The following is a 24,031-nucleotide window of genomic DNA, read 5'->3' as shown; positions in this document are numbered from 1 at the left end:
CTTAAGCCTCTGCCTTCAACTGAGGTCACAATGCCAGGATCCTGGGATCCAGTCCTGAGTGGGACTCCCTGTGCAGCGGGGAGCCTACTTCTCCCTCTGCCTGTTTCTTCCCCTACTTTTGCACTCTCTGTCAAATAAATGAATAAAATCTTTTAAAAAACTTAAACAATTAAAAAAAAAAGGAAGTCTCATGCCCTGTTGGTAACGGAATGTATGGAATGTAATTTGGTACAACCACTTTGGAAAAGAGCATGGAGGTTCCTCAAGAAATTGGAAGTACCACCTGATGCAACAATTCCACTTTGGGGTATTTATCTGCAGAAAGTGGGTACGATGAATGGGCACTACCATGTTCTTTGCAGCATTATTTACTATAGCCAAGAAATGGAAACATCCTAAGTATCCATTTCTGTCGGCAGGATATGGCCTGGCTTTACATGCTTTGAAGCCAGACCGACCTGGGTGCAAATCCCAGCTTTATTACTTACCAGTTGTGTGCCATCAGGGAAGTTCCCTGAGCCTGTGTTTCCTCGTCTGTAAAAAGGGAATGATAGCAGTACCCACCTCATAGGGTTGTTGTGAACATTAAATGAGATGACGGAAGTAAAATGCTTAGCACAAGAGACATAATGAGCACTCAGTAAATGAACTTGCAGCTTTCAGATCACTTCTGATTGGGGAAGGTAGGCCTAAACGACATCAGCAAACAAACCACACGATACGTATCTCCAGGCTACAGACTTTTTTGAAGTGCCTCCAGTGAAGGGGTTCCCGTCCACAAATTTAAGGAAATTTTAATATTGAAAGACAAATCTATAAGTTACTTAAATAAACCAAGAGAAAATAGTGTTCTCAATGGCTGCTGGAGCTACGGAAAGGGCATGTTTGATATCTAATAAGTTCCCTGAAATGGCTTAGAAAACCAAAATTGTTATTCTGAGCACATGGATCTCAAACAAAATCTTAATACCATCTTTGCTGATGAAACGCTACTATCATTCTTATTAGAGCCAGAAAGTGGACAGAAAGCTTCTTATCAACATGACGGTCGAAAAGTATTTGTGAATATTTGGAAATTAAATTTTAAAAAGATTTAAACACTACGAAAAGAGCCTATATAGGTTTAGTTGATCTGATTGCACTGCAAAAGAGTAAATATCTAGAACAGCTTTGTCTTGGAAAACATTACACTCTTAAAAATAAACAGGAACCGCCCCCCCCCAAAATAAATAAAATAAACAGGAACCTTAGCGGGCTCTAAGCAAATGCAACCTGAAGTCAAGCATGGCTTTTTTTTTTTTATTTTTAAACTCACAGACACATTTGCAGTGTCTATTCCAGACATACAGTAGATACCAAGAATTTCATTGAGTGAATGAATGAGCCATATTTTCAATCTTTAGGTAGTAAGAATGGTGGGGGTGGGGGGGACGAGATTAGGAAGATGACTAATTTAAATGAGAGGTGGTAAGAAGTAACCTAATAGAGTTTTCTTAAGCACCAGGAAAATTAATTCAATTGTATGGCTTTCCTCCCCATTTTCTTATGGGCCTTGGTGGAGAGCGGATCTCTGCTTTCAAGCGCCGATCTTGCACTTAACAAGGTTTGTGACTCTGTGCCCTCCGGACCTGAGTTTCTTCTGTGATAAACTAGGTATAATAGCATTGTTGTAAACGCCAGATAAAATAGTACCTGTAAAAGTCCTCTGTAAACTAAAAAATACTGTATAGGGCTTGGGTGATATTATCACAAATATGACAGTGCTGCTTTCTCTGCTATTGCAATAAAAGACCTGATAAAGAAAACAAAACAAAACAAAACAAACAAACAAAAAATAAACAAAGGGGAACTGCCAAAGCTCTTATGTCAGTAATATCTGCCAATAGTTACTGCACAAAACATTAAGACAGAAGTTTTCATAAATTTATTGCAGAATCCACTTAAAAACTGTAGTAAGAACCCACAATATCGTGTTAACAGCCTAACTTTCAAATGCGTATGAAAAATATTTTTCTCTATAAAGGCATAGAGGAGATTGACCTTGCCTCAGATATTTAAAAATCTCTTTACTAACCCACCTAAGAGAGGTCAGATGGATTCTTATATCAGCTTCTGCACTTTATCTGTTGCCATATCACCCATAAGGAAACTCTGGAAAATTCCCCACATGCTCATGAGAGAATGAGAAAGAAAAGGGTAACATCACACTATAACAAAACTAACCCCCCACTGAGGCTGACCTGCAGAAATAACTAACAGAAATGAGTGTTTGGGAAAGCCAAGACATGCCGCATGGTTAAGGAGAGCCCACAGCGGTCCAAGGAATAAAGTGCACTCCAATACAGAGTAAAGTAGTGCTGATCCTGTTTTGTTCAAAGTAAAAATGCTGTAAATATCCACAGAATGCCGCAGCAAGAACAAAAACTATAGAGTTTGTCCCACTTTTTAAAGCTACAGGTCTTTCCCGCCAAGTAAGGTGGCTCTGAAAAGAGCCTTTGGTTTACGAGGTGGTCAGGTGGTCCGGAGGCAGCTCATTGGCGGAAGGTGTACCTGAGGATGGCTTTGGTGGCCTCGGACACGGCGTGCTTGCCAATCTCCCCGGGCAGCAGCAGGCGCACAGCTGTCTGGATCTCCCTGGAGGTGATGGTGGTGCGCTGGGTGGAGCGGGCCAGGCGAGAGGCCTCGTCGGCGATGCGCTCGAAGATGTCCTTGATGAACGAATCCAAGACGCTCACGGCCTTCTTCGAGAGGCTCAGGCCCTCCTGAACCTGCTTCAGAACCCTGGGGAAGTAGGTGGCGAAACTGTTGTAGGAGCGGCGGTGGCGGCGGCGGCGGCGGCATTGGCCCCTTGGCGAATTCTGCTCCGGGCCCTTCGGGTCAGCTTCTGTGGGCTCCTCCCCTGTGCCCAGGCTTTCCTCCCGCGAGGGCTCACAGCCAGGCTCCGCCATGTGGGGCTCGCCTTTCCCACGCTTCACAAGGAAGGACGATGGCGGCTGTGGGGGGAGGAGGGGGGCGCTGGCCCGTTTAGAGTCGCGGCGCTTCCTGACGTCACGGGCAACCTCCATACCTGATTGGACCAAATGCAAGGCAGGAAAGCGGGGCTCTATGCCAGGCCGCGTCACCTGTGATTGCATACCCTTGAACGTGACATCACATCAGACAGTCAGAGAGGGAAATCCAGGGCCCTCTAAACTCCTTGGGACCTCGGTCAGAAAATCTTTCAAACAGTCCATTCCGTTGGGCGTTTTGTCTGCTCGTTTTCAACCTCAAAACAGTAACAGATCTTAGAAGAGTCATGTTTTTATTGCAATACTTTATATCCCACGTCATTACCTTATTTCAGATAAGCAGTAAGTGGCATTGGGTCAGGATGTGCTAGAAACCAGGATGCTCTGGAGACCCAGAGTCAACGTGTCTACCTGCATTCTGGAAAACGTTCCCTGGGTACTTGAAAACACTGTGTATTCTGCTGCTTTCAGATGGAATATTCTGAACGTATCTGCTAAACCCATCTGGTCCAGTGGGTCATTCAAAGCCATTGGCTCCTTGTTGATTTTCTGTTTAGACCACCTGTCCATTGATGTAACTCAGGCCTTAAGGTCCCCTGCTACTATTGTGTTATTATCGATTAGTTCCTTTGTGCTTGGTATTCACTGTTTTTATGTATTTGGGTGCTCCCACGTTGGGTGCGTAAATATTTATAACTCTTATAGCTTCTTATTGGAGTATCCTCTTTATTATTATAGAGTATCCTTCTTTGTCTCTCGTCACAGTCCTTTTTTTTTTTTTTAATTGTGTTATGTTAGTCACCATCCAGCACACCATTGGATTTTGGTGTAGCGTTCCTGATCCATTACTGCCATGTAACTCCCGGTGCTCATCACAACACGTGGCCTCCTTAATACCCATCACTGAGTACCCCCATCCCCATCCCCTCCTCCCCTCTAAAACCCTCAGATTGTTTCCCGGAGTCCACAGTCTCTCATGGTTCGTGGCCCCCTCTGAATCCCCCCACCTTCAGTTTTCCCTCCCTTCCTCTAATGTCCTCCGTGCTATTCCTTATGTTCCACCTATGACTGAAACCGTTAAGGTCTAGTTTGTCCGATACAACTGTTGCTACTCTGGCTTTATTTTGACATCCACGTGCATGATAGGTGTTGCTCCATCCCCTCACTTTCCAAACGTTGGTGTCTTTAGGCCTAAAATGAGTCTCTTGTAGGCAGCATATAGATGGGTCTTTTTTTTTTTTTTGATCCCTTCTGTCACCCTATGTCTTTTGATTGGAGCATTTAGTGCATTCACATTCAAAGTAATTATCGATAGATATGTATTTATCACCATTTTATTACCTGTTCCGTGGTTGTTTCTGAAGATTTTCTCCGATCTTTTCTTGTCTTTCTCTCTTTCATGTTTTGCTGATTTTCTTTAATGACATATTTGGGTCCCGTGCTCTTTATTCTTTGCCTATTTGTTAGTGGTTTTTGATTTGTGGGTGCCATTAAGTTTGTGTATAACCTCTTCTGCACATAGCAGTCCGTATTAAGTTGATGGTCACTTAAGTTTGAACCCTTTCTCGGCTCCTCTCCTCCTCGTGTTTTGGGTACATGTTGTTACATTTTAGTTTTTATTTATTTTTATTTTCATTTTTCGTAGTGAGGGAGAGAGTGGGGAGGGGAAGAGGGAGGAGGAGTGAGAGAATCTGAAGTGGGTTCCACGCTGGCCATGGAGCCCAACGTGGGGCTGCATCCCACAACCCCAAATCATGACCTGAGCCGAGATCAAGAGTCAGACGCTCAACCGACTGAGCCACCCAGGCGTCCCTACGTTGTTACATTTTAAATCCTTGTATTTTGTGAATTCCTTGACTGACTTTTTACCAAAATATTCCATTTTTAGTGCTTTTGTGGTTTTTTTTTTTTCTACCTTGATCCTTGTCACTTTGGGTCTCTCCTTTCCACACAGAGTCCACTTTACTATTTCCTGCAGGGCCGGTTTAGTGGTCACAAACTCCTTCAGTTTTGGTTTGTCTGGGAAACTCTCTATCTCTCCTTCAATTCTGAACGGCAGCCTTGCTGGATAGAGTCTTCCTGGCAGCAGATTCTTGCCTTTCAGCTCCCTGCATGTATCATGCCACTGCCCTCCGGCTTGCAAAGTTTCTCTTGAAAAGTCTCCCACTCGCCTTACGGGTTTTGGCTTTCCCTTGTAAATTGCTGTCTTCTTTTGTCTTTCTGCTTTTCAAATTTTCCTTTTCACCCTATTTCGCTGATTTAATTACAGTATGTCTCGGCGTGGGTCTGCCTCTGTTGATTTTTGTGGCAGTTCTCTGTGCCACCTGGATCTGGATGTTTGTTTCCTTCCCCAGTTTAGGAAAGTTTTCATCTATTATTTCTCCTAATAAGCTTTCTGCTTCCTTTTATCTCTCCTCGTCCTCGTCCTCGTCCTCGTCCTCGTCCTCCTCCTCCTCCTCCTCCTCCTCCTTCTTCTTCTTCTTCTGGGACTCCTAAAATGTGAATATTATTACATTTGATGGACTCACTGAGTTCCCTAATTCCATTCTCGTTTTGCGCAATTGTTTTTTATCTCTATTGTTCGGCTTGATTCCTTTCCACTACTCTGTCTTCTAGGTCACCAATTCATTCCTCTGCTGCTTCCATCCTGCTGTTCATTCCATCAAATGTGTTTCTCATCTCGTTTACGGAGCCCTTTATCTCCACTATGTTCCCCCTTATCTCTGTGTTAAGGGTCTCACTCGTGTCTTCTACTCTTTTCTTAAGTTCAGTGAGTATCGTCACCGATCATTGCTTTAAATTCTCTATCAGAGATGTTACTTGCATCTCTTCTGCTTAGATCTCTGACCGTGGCCTGGTCCCGTTCTTTCATGTGGGATAAAGTTCTCTGTTTCCTCATTTTGTCTGCTTCTCTGTATCTGTTCCTGCATGTTACGGAAGTCAGCTACGTCTTCTGCTCTTGAAAGTAGTGACTTTGTGAAGAGGTAGTCCCAGGGTGCCCTGCAGTGCTGTGTCCCCTGTTGACCAGGACTTGGCACTTCAGGAGAGTATCCTATGTGTGTCGCTTACGCCCTGCTCTTGTGTCTGAGTCGGTTTCCTTTCAGGGCAGGCATCTGCACTGACTCTCTGCCTGTTGTGGGCTGTGCTTGTTCTCTGTGGTGTTACCGGGACCCAGGGAAGCCCGCTCTGGGGAAGGAGGGAGGGCAGGCCCGCCAGGGTACTTGGGAGCAAAATTTGCGTTGGGCCATTGGTCCTCTGCCGGATTCCCCCAAGTGCTGTGGTGGCTGGGCCTGTGTGTTGGGTTGGCCAGGGGCATGAAGCTGGGTGTGGCTGGAGGCAATGGCTGGGTGCAGCTGGGCCCCACCCACAACAGCAGCTGTGCACCCGGTGGCTGGGTGGGGCATGCACCGCGATAACAAAATCTGCCCTGACCCCCTCACCCCCCAGGGCTGAGGCCAGCAGGCTTGGAGTGGGCAAGTCCTCAGGAGAACTGGGGGGCATGGCACACTGCTAGCGGGTTAGGTAGCAAGTGTCTGTGCAGTGCACAGACGGCCTTATGTTTATGCTGCGGGGCAGGGGAGGAAAATGGCACCTGCAGCTCCTTCCTGCTCAGAGAAGTCCCCCACCACGCTCCAAAATCCGTATGAACAGTCCTGTCTCCCGTTTGCCCCTGGCATCGTGTAAACTGCCGTTTTTATGTTGCTTCTCCACACGGGCTGCTCTCTCTTTCAGGGTGGCGACCCAGCTGTCACTCTCCCTCCTGGCTTGCTCAGTGCTGAGACAGCTGACTTGCAGAGCTCCAGGCTCCAAGTCCCACTGGTTATCCAAACTCATGGTATTCAGCCCCTCTAGTTCCCACAGCCGAACGGTGTGGGTATTAGTCTCCTCCGTGTGAGTTCCCTGGTGCGAGGGCCCATTTCTCTGCCCTCCCCACATGTTCCTGCAGGCAGCCTCTCTGCACATTTCTTACCTTCCTAAGCATTCAGATGCAGCTTCCTCCCTATATTTAGCGTGCGGTTCGTTCTTCCAGTCGTTGGGTTGCTCTCTGGTTTATTTACTTGTTGTGGATGATAACTAATTGTAAACGTGGGACAGGGTGAGCTCAGTCTCCTCCTACTCTGCCATCTTCCCAAGCTCCTCTGGATTCCCATTCTTAAAACGACTTTTTAAGTAAAATGATATGTATGAGACCAATGTGCGTGAATAACTTTGAAAAACCACTGTAAGTCATGTGGACAGAAAGGGCATTGTGAACCGGCAGCAATTAGCATGACGGAAATTAAGAGACTTTGTGAAACAGAATGTAATTTTTCTAAATGGTCCACAGGCCTTTCTCTGAAAAGGCATATGGCTCTGAAAAGAGCCTGTGGCTTCAAAAATTTAGTTCCCCATGTAAATGGCAATTTCTAGGGACCACCCACAGGGATTTACTGGCCCTTCATTTTTTGGTAGCTTTCCTTGAGTATGTATGCAGCGAGCCCTCCATGCCTTTTCATATCCCTTTGGATTTATCTCTCTTCTGATGGACTCGAGAAAAGGTTGGATTGCTGCACATTTGCTAGCGTTTGTCTCACCGTTTGTCTCAGAGTGACACCTTTCACAGGTTTCTACATTCAGGTCAAAGGTTATTTAGAATTTATTTTAAATGTCCACATGGGATACATAGCAAACATGATGAAATAGTGGGTTTTAGTGCTACTCGTAACAAATTTCAAGCACCGAACCCCCCCCCCAACACCCTCACCCCGCCAGTGTGTTCTCTCTTCACAGATATATAAGAAGCTAGAACTCAGTTAAATGCAAAGCTCTCAGATAATCACCAACTACCTTGAAATTCAGCATGTACCTATAGGAAAAGGAAACAAGGAAGAAAGAAATAAAGAAGGAAAGAAAGAAAGAAGAAGGCAGGCAGGAAAGAAGGAAGAAGAAAGAAAAGGAAAGAAAAGAAAAGAAAAGAAAAAGAAAAAAAGCAAACCCAAGCCTAGACCATGTACCAAGAAGAAAAAACACCATGGGTGTTAAAGGGCATTGCCATTATCTTAAGTGGTCCTACCCATCCAATCCCGTGACGTAGAGGAAGGAGTCCTCTTAGTGCTCTTTATTGCCAAACAGCCTCCTCTTATTTTGATGCAAAGCAATAGGGACATGTCCCACTGTGACATGGGCATGTTTACCCTTCAACCACCCTGGTTCAAAGCAAGAGCTTCAGCAGAAGCCCACAGGCAGACAGACACCACCACCACCTTCCCCCTCAATCTCCAGGCGGTGCCCCGTGTCACAGGAAGGCTGTTATTGGTTCAGCTCTGGTCACCCCACCACCCTTTGGGCCAACGGCCGTGGATCCTGTGCCGCCAGATGCTTATTGGCTGCTTCTAGCGGAGGCTGGGAGCACAGCTGCTCTCATTGGAGGACCCCGTCATCCATGCTTAATTGCAGCTCAGGAAGACTTTTGTGTCAAAAGGGAAAGAGGATAGAAGCAGGTTGAATTCGGATGAAGTAAAGTAGGCCTATCAGAAGGTCGGGAGCTTGAGTAGGGCATGAGTCTAGATTGAGTTTTCTGCACAGTGTTTGGGTCCTCTTTTATGTAAGTAACTGAATTAGGTTGAGGGACTGTGTTGAGCGAGTGTGAATGGGGTAAGTGTGAGTTCTGTATCCGCTACAGCCCTTCACTTGTTGCTATATCAACACACTCAAAAAATCTCGAGACGACACTACTCTAGGTGAGTGGGAGAAGGAGAACACAAAAGGCAAGAAAAATTACTGTGGACCCAGCTGTGACGGTCAAGAGTCCTGAAGAGGCTGACCTGAAGGAACGGGCCGTTTAGGAAAGTGACGAAATGCGATAGGGTCAAGGAAAATCATAACAGACCGCACCACACGCATATATTAAAGTGGACTCGCTCACGGTTAAAAGGGTTTTAAGAATGGGCAGAATGGCCCAGGCCGAAACGCCAGAGTAGGTGGCACTCTGGAGAGTTACAGGTCTTTCTGGGCCAAGTGAGGTGGCTCTGAAAAGAGCCTTTGGTTTGCGAGGTGGTCAGGCGGTCCAGAGGCAGCTCATTCACGTCTTTTGAACCTGATGACAGCCTTGGTGGCCTCAGACACGGCGTGCTTGCCAATCTCCCCGGGCAGCAGCAGGCGCACGGCTGTCTGGATCTCCCTAGAGGTGATGGTGGAGCGCTTGGTGGAGCGGGCCAGGCGAGACGCCTCGTCGACGATGCGCTCGAACATGTCCTTGACGAACGAATCCATGACGCTCACGGCCTTCTGCGAGAGGCTCAGGCCCTCGTGAACCTGCTTCAGAACCCTGGGGAAGTAGGTGGCAAAACTGTCAGGGGAGCGGCCACCGCGGCGGCCGCGGCGGCGCCCGCGGCGCCTTGGCGGCTCCTGCTTTGGACTCCTCGGGTCCGCTGCCGTGGGCTCCTCGGTGCCCAGGCTCTCCTCAGAAGAGGTCTCACAGCCAGGTTCAGCCATGTGGGGCTCGCCTTCCCGACAGCTCAGAAGGAAGGACACTGGCAGCGGTTTGCGGGGCGCATGCTCACTTATAGTCGCCGCGTTTCCCGACGTCACCCGCAAGCCCCATCTGATTGGACAAAATGCAATCCCAGGAAGCCGGTCACTGAGCCAGGCTCCTCAGATCTGATGGCCGGCCCTCGAGCTTGACATCGCTTCAGTCCGTGTGGGAAGCAGAAATTCCATGTGCTGATGTAGTTTACCTCCTGAGGTGGGGTCACGATCTCAGGGTTATGAAATCCAGCACAATTTTCGGCTCTGCACTGAGTAAACTATACCTTTACGTGGAATGTTTCAACATTTTTCTGGTGGCCCACACGAGAAATATAGAGGCTGACTGTATACCACACGGACTGAGGCGATGTCAAGATGTCAGGTATCAGAAGTAAAGGTTTAGTTTACTTCAGATTTCCAATTTGAAAAAAATTTTTTTTCTTTTTGGGAAGGGAGAGAGAAAAAGTAGGAGGGAAGGGGGAGTGGCGAGAAGAGAGGGAGAGATTCCCAAGCAGGCTCCACTCTCAGCGCAGAGCCCAAAATGGAGGCGATGTCAAGCTCGAGGGCCTGCCATCAGATCTGAGGAAACCTGGCAGTAACCAGGTAGAAAAAAAAAACCACAAAAGCACTAAAAATGGAATATTTTCGTAAAAAGTCAGTCAAGGAATTCACAAAATACAAGGATTTAAAATGTAACAACGTAGGGATGCCTGTGTGGCTCAGTCGGTTGAGCATCTGACTCTTGATCTCGGCTCAGGTCATGATTTGGGGTTGTGGGATGCAGCCCCACGTTGGGCTCCATGGCCAGCGTGGAACCCACTTCAGATTCTCTCACTCCTCCTCCCTCTTCCCCTCCCCACTCTCTCCCTCACTACGAAAAATGAAAATAAAAATAAATAAAAACTAAAATGTAACAACATGTACCCAAAACACGAGGAGGAGAGGAGCCGAGAAAGGGTTCAAACTTAAGTGACCATCAACTTAATACGGACTGCTATGTGCAGAAGAGGTTATACACAAACTTAATGGCACCCACAAATCAAAAACCACTAACAAATAGGCAAAGAATAAAGAGCACGGGACCCAAATATGTCATTAAAGAAAATCAGCAAAACATGAAAGAGAGAAAGACAAGAAAAGATCGGAGAAAATCTTCAGAAACAACCACGGAACAGGTAATAAAATGGTGATAAATACATATCTATCGATAATTACTTTGAATGTGAATGCACTAAATGCTCCAATCAAAAGACATAGGGTGACAGAAGGGATCAAAAAAAAAAAAAAGACCCATCTATATGCTGCCTACAAGAGACTCATTTTAGGCCTAAAGACACCAATGTTTGGAAAGTGAGGGGATGGAGCAACACCTATCATGCACGTGGATGTCAAAATAAAGCCAGAGTAGCAACAGTTGTATCGGACAAACTAGACCTTAACGGTTTCAGTCATAGGTGGAACATAAGGAATAGCACGGAGGACATTAGAGGAAGGGAGGGAAAACTGAAGGTGGGGGGATTTAGAGGGGGCCATGAACCATGAGAGACTGTGGACTCCGGGAAACAATCTGAGGGTTTTAGAGGGGAGGAGGGGATGGGGATGGGGGTACTCAGTGATGGGTATTAAGGAGGCCACGTGTTGTGATGAGCACCGGGAGTTACATGGCAGTAATGGATCAGGAACGCTACACCAAAATCCAATGGTGTGCTGGATGGTGACTAACATAACACAATTAAAAAAAAAAAAAAGGACTGTGACGAGAGACAAAGAAGGATACTCTATAATAATAAAGAGGATACTCCAATAAGAAGCTATAAGAGTTATAAATATTTACGCACCCAACGTGGGAGCACCCAAATACATAAAAACAGTGAATACCAAGCACAAAGGAACTAATCGATAATAACACAATAGTAGCAGGGGACCTTAAGGCCTGAGTTACATCAATGGACAGGTGGTCTAAACAGAAAATCAACAAGGAGCCAATGGCTTTGAATGACCCACTGGACCAGATGGGTTTAGCAGATACGTTCAGAATATTCCATCTGAAAGCAGCAGAATACACAGTGTTTTCAAGTACCCAGGGAACGTTTTCCAGAATGCAGGTAGACACGTTGACTCTGGGTCTCCAGAGCATCCTGGTTTCTAGCACATCCTGACCCAATGCCACTTACTGCTTATCTGAAATAAGGTAATGACGTGGGATATAAAGTATTGCAATAAAAACATGACTCTTCTAAGATCTGTTACTGTTTTGAGGTTGAAAACGAGCAGACAAAACGCCCAACGGAATGGACTGTTTGAAAGATTTTCTGACCGAGGTCCCAAGGAGTTTAGAGGGCCCTGGATTTCCCTCTCTGACTGTCTGATGTGATGTCACGTTCAAGGGTATGCAATCACAGGTGACGCGGCCTGGCATAGAGCCCCGCTTTCCTGCCTTGCATTTGGTCCAATCAGGTATGGAGGTTGCCCGTGACGTCAGGAAGCGCCGTGACTCTAAACGGGCCAGCGCCCCCCTCCTCCCCCCACAGCCGCCATCGTCCTTCCTTGTGAAGCGTGGGAAAGGCGAGCCCCACATGGCGGAGCCTGGCTGTGAGCCCTCGCGGGAGGAAAGCCTGGGCACAGGGGAGGAGCCCACAGAAGCTGACCCGAAGGGCCCGGAGCAGAATTCGCCAAGGGGCCAATGCCGCCGCCGCCGCCGCCACCGCCGCTCCTACAACAGTTTCGCCACCTACTTCCCCAGGGTTCTGAAGCAGGTTCAGGAGGGCCTGAGCCTCTCGAAGAAGGCCGTGAGCGTCTTGGATTCGTTCATCAAGGACATCTTCGAGCGCATCGCCGACGAGGCCTCTCGCCTGGCCCGCTCCACCCAGCGCACCACCATCACCTCCAGGGAGATCCAGACAGCTGTGCGCCTGCTGCTGCCCGGGGAGATTGGCAAGCACGCCGTGTCCGAGGCCACCAAAGCCATCCTCAGGTACACCTTCCGCCAATGAGCTGCCTCCAGACCACCTGACCACCTCGTAAACCAAAGGCTCTTTTCAGAGCCACCTTACTTGGCGGGAAAGACCTGTAGCTTTAAAAAGTGGGACAAACTCTATAGTTTTTGTTCTTGCTGCGGCATTCTGTGGATATTTACAGCATTTTTACTTTGAACAAAACAGGATCAGCACTACTTTACTCTGTATTGGAGTGCACTTTATTCCTTGGACCGCTGTGGGCTCTCCTTAACCATGCGGCATGTCTTGGCTTTCCCAAACACTCATTTCTGTTAGTTATTTCTGCAGGTCAGCCTCAGTGGGGGGTTAGTTTTGTTATAGTGTGATGTTACCCTTTTCTTTCTCATTCTCTCATGAGCATGTGGGGAATTTTCCAGAGTTTCCTTATGGGTGATATGGCAACAGATAAAGTGCAGAAGCTGATATAAGAATCCATCTGACCTCTCTTAGGTGGGTTAGTAAAGAGATTTTTAAATATCTGAGGCAAGGTCAATCTCCTCTATGCCTTTATAGAGAAAAATATTTTTCATACGCATTTGAAAGTTAGGCTGTTAACACGATATTGTGGGTTCTTACTACAGTTTTTAAGTGGATTCTGCAATAAATTTATGAAAACTTCTGTCTTAATGTTTTGTGCAGTAACTATTGGCAGATATTACTGACATAAGAGCTTTGGCAGTTCCCCTTTGTTTATTTTTTGTTTGTTTGTTTTGTTTTGTTTTGTTTTCTTTATCAGGTCTTTTATTGCAATAGCAGAGAAAGCAGCACTGTCATATTTGTGATAATATCACCCTAGCCCTATACAGTATTTTTTAGTTTACAGAGGACTTTTACAGGTACTATTTTATCTGGCGTTTACAACAATGCTATTATACCTAGTTTATAACAGAAGAAACTCAGGTCCGGAGGGCACAGAGTCACAAACCTTGTTAAGTGCAAGATCGGCGCTTGAAAGCAGAGATCCGCTCTCTCCACCAAGGCCCATAAGAAAATGGGGAGGAAAGCCATACAATTGAATTAATTTTCCTGGTGCTTAAGAAAACTCTATTAGGTTACTTCTTACCACCTCTCATTTAAATTAGTCATCTTCTTAATCTCGTCCCCCCCACCCCCACCATTCTTACTACCTAAAGATTGAAAATATGGCTCATTCATTCACTCAATGAAATTCTTGGTATCTACTGTATGTCTGGAATAGACACTGCAAATGTGTCTGTGAGTTTAAAAATAAAAAAAAAAAAAGCCATGCTTGACTTCAGGTTGCATTTGCTTAGAGCCCGCTAAGGTTCCTGTTTATTTTATTTATTTTGGGGGGGGGGCGGTTCCTGTTTATTTTTAAGAGTGTAATGTTTTCCAAGACAAAGCTGTTCTAGATATTTACTCTTTTGCAGTGCAATCAGATCAACTAAACCTATATAGGCTCTTTTCGTAGTGTTTAAATCTTTTTAAAATTTAATTTCCAAATATTCACAAATACTTTTCGACCGTCATGTTGATAAGAAGCTTTCTGTCCACTTTCTGGCTCTAATAAGAATGATAGTAGCGTTTCATCAGCAAAGATGGTATTAAGATTTTGTTTGAGATCCATGTGCTCAGAATAACAATTTTGGTTTTCTAAGCCATTTCAGGGAACTTATTAGATATCAAACATGCCCTTTCCGTAGCTCCAGCAGCCATTGAGAACACTATTTTCTCTTGGTTTATTTAAGTAACTTATAGATTTGTCTTTCAATATTAAAATTTCCTTAAATTTGTGGACGGGAACCCCTTCACTGGAGGCACTTCAAAAAAGTCTGTAGCCTGGAGATACGTATCGTGTGGTTTGTTTGCTGATGTCGTTTAGGCCTACCTTCCCCAATCAGAAGTGATCTGAAAGCTGCAAGTTCATTTACTGAGTGCTCATTATGTCTCTTGTGCTAAGCATTTTACTTCCGTCATCTCATTTAATGTTCACAACAACCCTATGAGGTGGGTACTGCTATCATTCCCTTTTTACAGACGAGGAAACACAGGCTCAGGGAACTTCCCTGATGGCACACAACTGGTAAGTAATAAAGCTGGGATTTGCACCCAGGTCGGTCTGGCTTCAAAGCATGTAAAGCCAGGCCATATCCTGCCGACAGAAATGGATACTTAGGATGTTTCCATTTCTTGGCTATAGTAAATAATGCTGCAAAGAACATGGTAGTGCCCATTCATCGTACCCACTTTCTGCAGATAAATACCCCAAAGTGGAATTGTTGCATCAGGTGGTACTTCCAATTTCTTGAGGAACCTCCATGCTCTTTTCCAAAGTGGTTGTACCAAATTACATTCCATACATTCCGTTACCAACAGGGCATGAGACTTCCTTTTTTTTTTAATTGTTTAAGTTTTTTAAAAGATTTTATTCATTTATTTGACAGAGAGTGCAAAAGTAGGGGAAGAAACAGGCAGAGGGAGAAGTAGGCTCCCCGCTGCACAGGGAGTCCCACTCAGGACTGGATCCCAGGATCCTGGCATTGTGACCTCAGTTGAAGGCAGAGGCTTAAGGACTGAGCCCCCTCAGGCAACTCAATAGACTTCTTTTTTCTCTCCATCCTCACAAGCATTTGTTATTCCTTGTCTTTTTTTATTATAGCCATTCTAACAGGTTTGAAGTTTTACTTCCTTGTAGTTTTGATTTGTCTTTCCCTGATTAGTGATGTGGAAGACCTTTTCATGTACATGTTGGGCTTCTGTAGGTCTTCTGTGGAAAAATGGCTATTCAGATCATTTGCCTAGGTTTTAATCAAGTTGTTTAATTTTTCTTTTTTCTGCTTTTGAGTTTTTCAAATTCACTCTATATTTTGGATATTAACATTTTATCAGACTCATGATTTGCAAATATTTTCTCTGTTTTGGTAGTTTGCTATTTCATTTTGTTGACGATTTCCTTTGCTGTGCAGAAGCTTTTTGGTTTGATGTACTCCCATTTGTTTCAAACAGTCCATGTGAAGGTATAGTTTACTCCAGATTTCCAACATGAAACTTTTTTTTAGAGAGGGAGAGAAAGGGAGGGTAGGAGAGGATGGGGAAGGGCAGAGGGAGAGGGCGAGATTTCCAAGCAGGCTCCAAGCTCAGCACAGAGGTCAAAGTTGTGCTGGATTGCAAAACTCCAAGATCCTGACCCCACATTCGGAGGTAAACCACACCATCACATGGAATGTTTAAAAGTTTTTCTGGAGGCTGTCAAAGAAAATCAGAGGATGTCTGATTCTCACTCTGACTGAAGTGATATCAAGCTCGAAGGCTTGAAATCAGATCTGACAAGACCTAGCTAAGTCACCCGCTTCATGGCTTTGCATTCTGTCCAATCAGACAGGGGTTGCACGTGTCATCAGGAAATGCAACGACCATAAAAGGGCTGGCATGCCTCACCCACAGCCAGTGTCCTTCCGTTTGAGCTGCTGGGAAGGTGAGATCCACATGGCGGAACCTGGCTGTGAGACCTCTTCTGAAGAAAGCCTGGGCACCGAGGAGCCCACCGCAGCGGACACGAAGAGACCGAAGCAGGAGCAGCCAAGGGGCCGTGGCCACCGCCGCTCCCACAACAGTTTCGCCACCTACTTCCCCAGCGTTCTGAAGCAGGTTCACGAGGGCCTGAGCCTCTCACAAAGGGCTGTGAGTGTCTTGGATTCTTTCATCAAGGACATCTTCGAGCACATCGACGACGAGGCGTCTCGCCTGGCCTGCTCCACCAAGCGCACCACCATCACTTCCAGGGAGATCCAGACAACTGCGTGCCTGCTGCTGCCCGGGGAGATTGGCAAGTTCGCCTTGTCTGAGGCCAGCAAGGCCATCCTCAGGTACACCTCCCGCCAATGAGCTGCCTCCGGACCGCCTCACCACCTTGCAAACCAAAGGCTCTTTTCAGAGCCACCACACTTGGCACAAAAAGACCTGTAACTCTCAAGAGTCCCACCTACTCTAGTGTTTGTACCTGTGCCCATCTGCCCAACCGTAAAACACTTTTCTCATTTACCCATCACCCATCCAGCCCATCCCTCACCCACCTTCCTCCATTGAACCTCAGTTTGTTCTGTATTCTTAGGAGTCTCTTATGGTTTGTTTCCCTCTCTCTTTTTCTCCTTTTCCCTCTTTCCATATATTCATAACTTGTTTTTTCTCTTTAATTTCACATATGAGTGTGATCATATGCTATTTGTCTTTCTCTGACTGACCAATTTCACTTAGGATTATACACTCTAGCTCCATCGATGTCATTGCAAATGGCAAGATTTCATTTTTTCATTAGTAATTATCCAGTATGTGTGTGTGTGTGTGTGTGTGTGTGTGTGTGTCTGTGTGTGTGTTTTATCTGTGTATACACACACAAACTCTACCCATTCATCAGTCAACGGACATCATGGTTCTCCTCATAGTTTGGCTATTGTTTATAATGCTGCTATAAACATTGGGGTGCATGTACCCCTTTGAATCTGTATTTTTGTGTCCTGTGGGTAAATACCTAGTATGCAACTGCTGGATCATAAGGTAGCTCTATTTTTAACTTTTTGAGGAAACTCCATACTGTTTTCCAGAGTGGCAGCACCAGATTGCTTTCCCACCAACAGTGCCAGAGGGTTCCCCCTTCTCCACATCCTTGTCAACATCTGTTGTTTCCTGTCTTGTTAATTTTAGCCATTCTAACAGAGGTGAGGGGGTATCTCATGGTGGTTTTGATTTGTATTTCCCTGATGGTGAGTGATGTTGAGCATCTTTTCATATGTTTGTTAGCCTTCTGGATGTCTTCTTTGGAAGTGTCTATTCATGTCTTCTGAACATATCTTTTTTTTTTTTAAGATTTTATTTATTTATTTGACAGAGAGAAATCACAAGTAAGCAGAGAGGCAGGCAGAGAGAGAGATGAGGAAGCAGGCTCCCTGCTGAGCAGAGAGCCCGATGTGGGACTCGATCCCAGGACCCTGAGATCATGACCTGAGCCGAAGGCAGAGGCTTTAACCCACTGAGCCACCCAGGCACCCTCTTCTGCCCATATCTTAACTGGATTTGTTTTTGTTGTTGTTGTTGTTGTTTTCGAGTGTTGAGTTTGATAAGTTCCTTATTGATTTTGGATTCTAACCTTTTACCAGATACGTTGTTTGCAAATATGTTCTCCCATTCCACAGGCCGCCTTTTAGTTTTGTTGATTGTTTTCTTGGCTGTGCAGAAGCTGTTTATCTTGATGAATTCCCAATAGTTCATTTTTGCTTTTGTTTCCCTTGGCTCCAGGGACATGTCTAGTAAGAAGTTGCTATGGCTGAGGTTAGAGAGGATCCTGCCTATGTTCTCCCCTAGGATTTTGATGGTTTCCTGTCTCACATTTAGGTCTTTCACCCATTTTGAATTTCTTTTTGTATATGGTGTAAGAAAGCAGTCTAGTTTCATTCCTCTGCATGTTGCTGTCCATTTTCCCCAACACCATGTGTTGAAGAGACTGTCTTTTTCTCATTGGATATTCTTTCCTGCTTTGCCAAAGACATAGTTGTGCTTCCTTTTCTAGGTTTTCTCTTCTGTTCCACGGATCTACCTGTTTTTGTGCCAGTACCATACTGTCTTGATCACTACAGATTTGTAAAATAGTTTGAAATCTGGAATTGTGATGACTCCCATTTTGCTTTTCTTTTCCAGGATTTCTTTGGCTCTTCAGGGTCTTGGTTGTGGTTCCATACAAATTTTAGGACTGTTTGTTCTAGCCCTATGGAAACTGCTGGTGGTATTTTGATAGGGATTTTGATATTGGTATTTTGATAGGGTTTGATTGGTATTTTGATAGGGATTGCATTAAACATGTAGACTGCTTTGGGTAGGGTAGACGTTTTAACAATATTTGTTCTCGCAGTCTCTGAGCATGAAATGTTTCTCCATTTCTTTGTGTCCTCTTCAATTTCTTTCATAAGTGATCTATAGTTTTCAGATACAGTTCTTTTACCTTTTTCATCAGATTTATTCATAGGTATCTTATTGTTTTTGGTGCAATTGCAAATGGGATCGATTCCTTGATTTCTTTTTCTGCTGCTTTGTTATTGTTATATAGAAATGCAACGGGGGGCCTGGGCGGCTCAGTGGGTTAAGCCTCTGCCTTCGGCTAGGGTCATGGTCTCAGGGTCCTGGGATCGAGAACTGCATCGGGCTCTCTGCTCAGCAGGGAGCCTGCTTCCCCTTCTCTTTCTGCCTGCCTCTCTGCCTACTTGTGATCTCTCTCTCTGTGTCAAATAAATAAATAAAATCTTTTTTAAAAAAAAAAAGAAATGCAACAGATTTCTGCACATTGATTTTGTATCCTGTGACTTTGCTGAATTCATGTAAGAGTTATAACAACTTTTATGGTGGAGTTTTGGATTTTCTACATAGAGTATCATATTGTCTGCAAATAGTTAAAGTTAGACTTCTACCTTGCCAATTTGGATGCCTTTTATTTCTTTCTGTTGTCTGCTGAGGCTAAGACTTCCAGTACGATGATACTTCATATATATATTAATTTTTTAAGATGTTACTTATTTATATGAGAGAGTGAGAGAGCACGAGTTGGGGAGGGACAGAGGGAGAAGCAGAATCCCCGCTGGTCAGGGAGCCTGACGTGGGGCTTGATCCCAGGACCCTGGGACCTGAGCCAAAGTCCTGATCCAGGACCCTGGACCGACTGAGCCACCCAGGTCCCTTTCCTGTACTATCTTTAATAGCAATGGTGAGAGTGGAAATCTCTGTCCTATTCTTGACCACAGGGGAAAGGCTCTCAGTTTTTCCCCATTGAGGATGATATTAGCTATGGGTCTTTTGTATATGGCCTTTATCGCTGTTGAGGTGTGTTCCATCTATCCCTACTTTATTGATGGTTTTTATCAAGAAAGGATGCTGTCTTTTGTCACATGCTTTTTCTGCATCTAGTGACAGGATCGTATGACTCTCATCCTTTCTTTTATTAATGCAGTGCATCATGTTGACTGACTTGTGACTATTGAACCACCAAACCGGCAGCCCAGGAATAAATCCCACTTGATCGTGGTGAATAATTCTTCTAATGTATAGTTGAATTCAATTTGCTACTATTTTATTGAGAATTTTTGCACTCTTGTACATCAGGGATATTAGCCTGTAATTCTCCTTTTTAGTTGGGGCATTGGCTTTATAATCAAAGTAATGCTGGATTCGTAGAATGAGTTTAGAAGTTTTCCTTCCATTTCTATTTTTTGGGAACAATTTGAGAAGAACAGGTATTAACACTTCTTTATTTTATTTTTTTAATTGAAATTCAATTAGCCAAGTTATGGTACATCATTAGTTTCAGCTTTAGTGTTCAATAATTTATCAGTGGCGTATAACATCCAGGGCTCATCGACATCACATGTCCTCCTTAATGCCCATCACCCAATTTCCCCATCCCCCACACCACCTCTCCAGCAACCCTCAGTTTGTTTCCTATAGTTAAGAGCCTCTCATGGTTTTTCTCCCTCTCTGATGACTTTGCCTTCAGTTTTCCCTCTTTTCCCCAATGGTCCTCTGTGCTGTTTCTCGTATTGCACATAGAAGTGAACTCATATGATCATTCTTTCTCTGATTGACTTCTCTCACTCAGCATAATACCCTCCAGTTCCATCCATGTCAATGTAAATGCTAAGTATCCATCTTTTCAGATGGGTGAGTAATATTCCATTGTGTGTGTGTATGTATGTATGTGTGTCTGTGTATATATATATATATATATATATATATATATATATGAATGACACCTACTTTATCCATTCATCTGTTGATGGACATCTAGGCTCTTTCCACAACTTAGTTATTGTGGACATTGCTGCTATAAGCACTGGGGTGCAATTAACTCTTCTTTAAATGTCTGGTAGAATTCCCCTGGGAAGACATCTGGCCCAGGACTTCTGCTTGTTGGGAGATTTTTGATTACTGAAATGATTTTTTTTTTTAATGTTTATGGGTCTGTACAAGTTTCCTATTTATTCCTGTTTCAGTTTTGGTAGTTTGTAGGTTTCTAGGAATTTGTTAATTTCTTCCAGGTTGCCTAGTTTGTTGGCATTTAATTTCTCATAGTAGTCTCTTATATATAATAGTCTGTATTTCTGTGGTATTGGTTGTGATCCTTCCTCCTTCATTCACGATTTGATCTATTTGGGCCTTTTCTCTTTTGTTTTTGATAAATCTGGCTAAGGGCTTATCAATTTTATTACTTCTTTTGAAGAACTAGCTCAAGATTTCTTAATCTGTCCTACTCAATTTTTTGTTTGTTTGTTTCTATTTCATTTCTGCTCTAATTTCTATTAGTTCCTTTCTTCTGCTGGCTTTAGATTTTATTTGCTGCTCCCTTTCGGCTACTTTAGGCACAAGGTTAAGTTGTGTGTTTGAGACTTTTTTGGTTCTTGAGTTAGGCCTGTATTAGATTATTCTTCCCCATTAGGACTGCCTTTGCTGCATCCCAAAAGTTTTGGACTGTCATGTATTCATTTTCATTTGCTTCCATGTATTTTTTTGTATTTCTCCTTTAATTTCCTGGTTAACCCATTCATTCTTCAGTAAGATGCTCTTTAAACTCCATGTATTTGAGGGGGTTTTTGTTTTGTTTTGGTTTGGTTTTTGTTTATTTGCTTGTTTGTGGCTCACTTCAAGTTTCTTGGTGTTGGGGTCTGAAAATATGCCCGGTGTGGTCTCGATCTTTTTGTACTTGTTGAGGGCTGGTTTGTGACCCAGTATGTGATCTATTCTGGAGAATGTTCCTTGTGCTCTCAAAAACAATGTGTATTCTGGTGCATTAGGATGAAATGTTCTGAATGTGTCTCTTAAGTTCATCTGGTCTAGTGTTGTCATTTAAAGCCATATTTCCTTGTTGATTTTCTGCTAAGATAATTGTCTGTCCATTGCTATAAGTGGGGTGTTAAAGTCCCTTACTATTATTGTATTGTTATCAATGAGTTTCCTTCTGTTTATTATTAATTGATTTATATATTTGGTGCTCCCAAGTTAGGGGTGTAAGTGTTTGCCATTGTTGGATCTTCGTGATGGACAGAACCCTTAACTGGGGTATAATGCCCTTCTTCTTCTCTTGTTACACTCTTTGTTTTAAAATCTAGTTTGTCTGACGTAAGTATGGCTACTCTGGCTTTCTGTCGTCCATTAGCCTGACAGATGGTTCTCCATCCCCCTCACAATCTGTAGGTGTCTTTAAGCCTAAAATTTCTCTCTTGTGAGCAGCAGATAGATGGATCTTGTTTCTTTATCCATTCTGATACCCTATGTCTTTTGATTGGAGGATGTATTCCCTTTATATTCAGAATGATTATTGAAAGATATGAATTTAGTTCCATTGTGTTACCTGTAGAGTTGGTGTATCTGGTGATGTTCTGGGGGATGTTCTAGTCTTTGCTGCTTTTGGTCTCTTTTTCTCCACTCAGAGAATCCCCCTTAAAATTTCTTGCAGGGATGGTTTCGTGGTCATGAGCTCCTTTAGTTCTTGTTTGGGAAACTCTTTCTCTCTCCTTCTGTTCTGAATGACAGCCTTGCTAGATAAAGAATTCTCGGCTGCATAGTTTCCCCATTCAGCATGTTGCCTACTTGACTATTTCCTGTCACTTGCTTCTGCCCTCCTGCCATGTTTCTGTGGACTGATCTGCTGTGAACCTGATCTGTCTTCCCCTGTAGGTTAAGCACTTTTTTTTTTTCTTTTCTGCTTTCAGGATTCTTTCCTTGTCTGTGTATTTTGTGAATTTGACTATGCTATGCCTTGGCAATGGTTGGCTTCTGCTGAATTTAAAGGGAATTCTCTCTGCTTCTTGGATTTTGATGCCTGTGTTCCTCTCCAGGTGAGGGAAGTTTTCACCTCCAATTGTTTGACTAAACCTTATGCCCCCTTCTCTCTCTCTTCATCTTCCGGGACTCCTATGCCATGAATGTTATTACATTTTAATAAGTTGTTAAGTTCCCTAAGTCTACCTGCGTGGTCCATTACCTCTCTTTCCCTCTTCTTTTCAGCTTCATTATTTTCCATAATTTTATCATTTATATCACTGAATCGTTCCTTGTCTTTGTCCATCCTCGTTTCAATGGCCTCCATATCAGATTGCATCTCAGTTATAACATCTTTAATTTAGTCTGACTAGACTTTAGTTCTTTTATCTCTGTAGTAAGGGATTCTCTAGTGTCTTCTATGAGTTTCTCAAGCCCAGCTAGTATCCTGATAATCGTTGTTTTCAATTCTAGTTCATACATCTTATTTATATCTGTATTGATAAATCCTTGCCAGTGAGTCCTACGTCCTGTTCTTCCTTTGGGGTGAATTTCTCTGTCTCGCCATGTTGTCCGGAAATGAAAAGAAAGGGAAAAAAAAAAAAAGAACCCCCCAAGAAAAAACAACACAAAGCCCAAGGAAACAAACAAACAAACAAAAACCAAAAAAGAAAAAAAAAAACGACAATACCCCCACCCCTAAAAGAACTAGATCCTGGGTGTTTTTTGGTCTGCTTGTTAAAAGAATCTAGATCCCAAAATAAAAGATAAAAAAAGAAAAGAAAACAATACTGAAAATAAACCAAATACGTATGTCTAAAATTTTTTAAAAAAATTAACAATAGGGGCACCTGGGTGGCTCAGGCACTTAAGCGTCTGGCTGTTGGTTTTGGCTCAGGTCATGATCTCGGGGTCCTGGGATTGAGCCCCGAGGCAGGCTCCATGCTCAGCATGGACTCCAATTGAGGATTCTCTCCCGTTTCCTCTGTCCCTCCCTGCCCAAAATAAATAAAGAAAGCTATAAAAAATAAAAATAAAAATAAAAAATTCATAAGGGAATTTAAAAAGGAATAGAAAGAAAAATAATTTAAAGAAAATAAAGAATAAAAGTGAAAAGGAAGCTAGATCCTGTTTGCCCTAGAGCTGAAGCTTTGTAGCACTCTGCGATCGGTAGACTTGGTGCCATTGAGTTGTTTGCGCTGGTCTTCTGGGGGCAGAGCTTGCTGTGCTGATTCTCAGGGGACTTGTTGCAGGGGACATGCACCTCTAGGGCACAGGGGGCCCGGACTTGGTGTAAGCAGCTCCAGCGTCCACTAGGTGGTGCCGTCTTGTTCCCTGCAGGCTTTCAGCGCTGATGGGTGGGATGAACATAATGGCGCCCTGCTCTCTAGCCCCGAAGTTGAAGGTTCACGCTCTTCACTCTTCAGTGAGCCCTCACAGAAGAACAATCTATCTCCCTGCTCATGTCGCCAGTTTCTGTCTGAACCCTGGGTTTGCCCTGCCTATGTCCAAGCTTTTTTATCTCAGGCATGTGACTGAGTTTCAGAACTCCAAGTTTTGGGGAGTCCGGTGGCACAGACCCATGCTATTTGTCCAGGGGAGGGTTTTGCTACACTTTTGCCATGTGCTGGTCAGTCCCAGGAAAGCAGTTGCATGACTGCTTGGCGGTTCACAGTTTATGGCGAAAGAGAGCAGAAAGCTGGCACCAAGACCCAGGGCTCCCAGCTGGCTTCCCTGCTCTTACGGCTGGGAATAGTGCAGCAG

General features: G+C 44.2%; 4 protein-coding genes across 4 annotated transcripts; 2 read left to right on the top strand and 2 right to left on the bottom strand.

The window, feature by feature from the left end:
* Positions 1-2,531: 2,531 nt before the first annotated feature.
* On the bottom strand, positions 2,532-3,065 carry LOC308337437 (histone H2B, sperm-like; the record flags this gene model as incomplete). Its single annotated transcript, XM_080795546.1, has 1 exon — positions 2,532-3,065. The coding sequence occupies one exon, from the start codon at positions 3,063-3,065 to the stop codon at positions 2,532-2,534; it is 534 nt and encodes a 177-aa protein (XP_080651672.1).
* A 6,000-nt stretch (positions 3,066-9,065) lies between these two features.
* LOC308337436 (histone H2B type W-T-like) lies at positions 9,066-9,482 on the bottom strand (the record flags this gene model as incomplete). The annotated part of the gene is made up of 1 exon (XM_080795545.1): positions 9,066-9,482. The coding sequence occupies one exon, from the start codon at positions 9,480-9,482 to the stop codon at positions 9,066-9,068; it is 417 nt and encodes a 138-aa protein (XP_080651671.1).
* Positions 9,483-11,974: 2,492 nt separating this feature from the next.
* LOC308337435 (histone H2B, sperm-like) lies at positions 11,975-12,508 on the top strand (the record flags this gene model as incomplete). Its single annotated transcript, XM_080795544.1, has 1 exon — positions 11,975-12,508. The coding sequence occupies one exon, from the start codon at positions 11,975-11,977 to the stop codon at positions 12,506-12,508; it is 534 nt and encodes a 177-aa protein (XP_080651670.1).
* A 3,450-nt stretch (positions 12,509-15,958) lies between these two features.
* On the top strand, positions 15,959-16,357 carry LOC308337434 (histone H2B type F-M-like; the record flags this gene model as incomplete). Its single annotated transcript, XM_080795543.1, has 1 exon — positions 15,959-16,357. One exon carries the CDS (start codon positions 15,959-15,961, stop codon positions 16,355-16,357), a length of 399 nt encoding a protein of 132 aa, XP_080651669.1.
* Between the last annotated feature and the right edge of the window lie 7,674 nt (positions 16,358-24,031).

The sequence above is a fragment of the Martes martes genome, assembly GCF_963455335.1.
Source record: "Martes martes genome assembly, chromosome: X".
In the NCBI taxonomy this organism is placed as follows: domain Eukaryota; kingdom Metazoa; phylum Chordata; class Mammalia; order Carnivora; family Mustelidae; genus Martes; species Martes martes.
The sequence above is the reverse complement of the archived record's forward strand: the minus strand, read 5'-3'. Positions and strand labels throughout refer to the sequence as shown.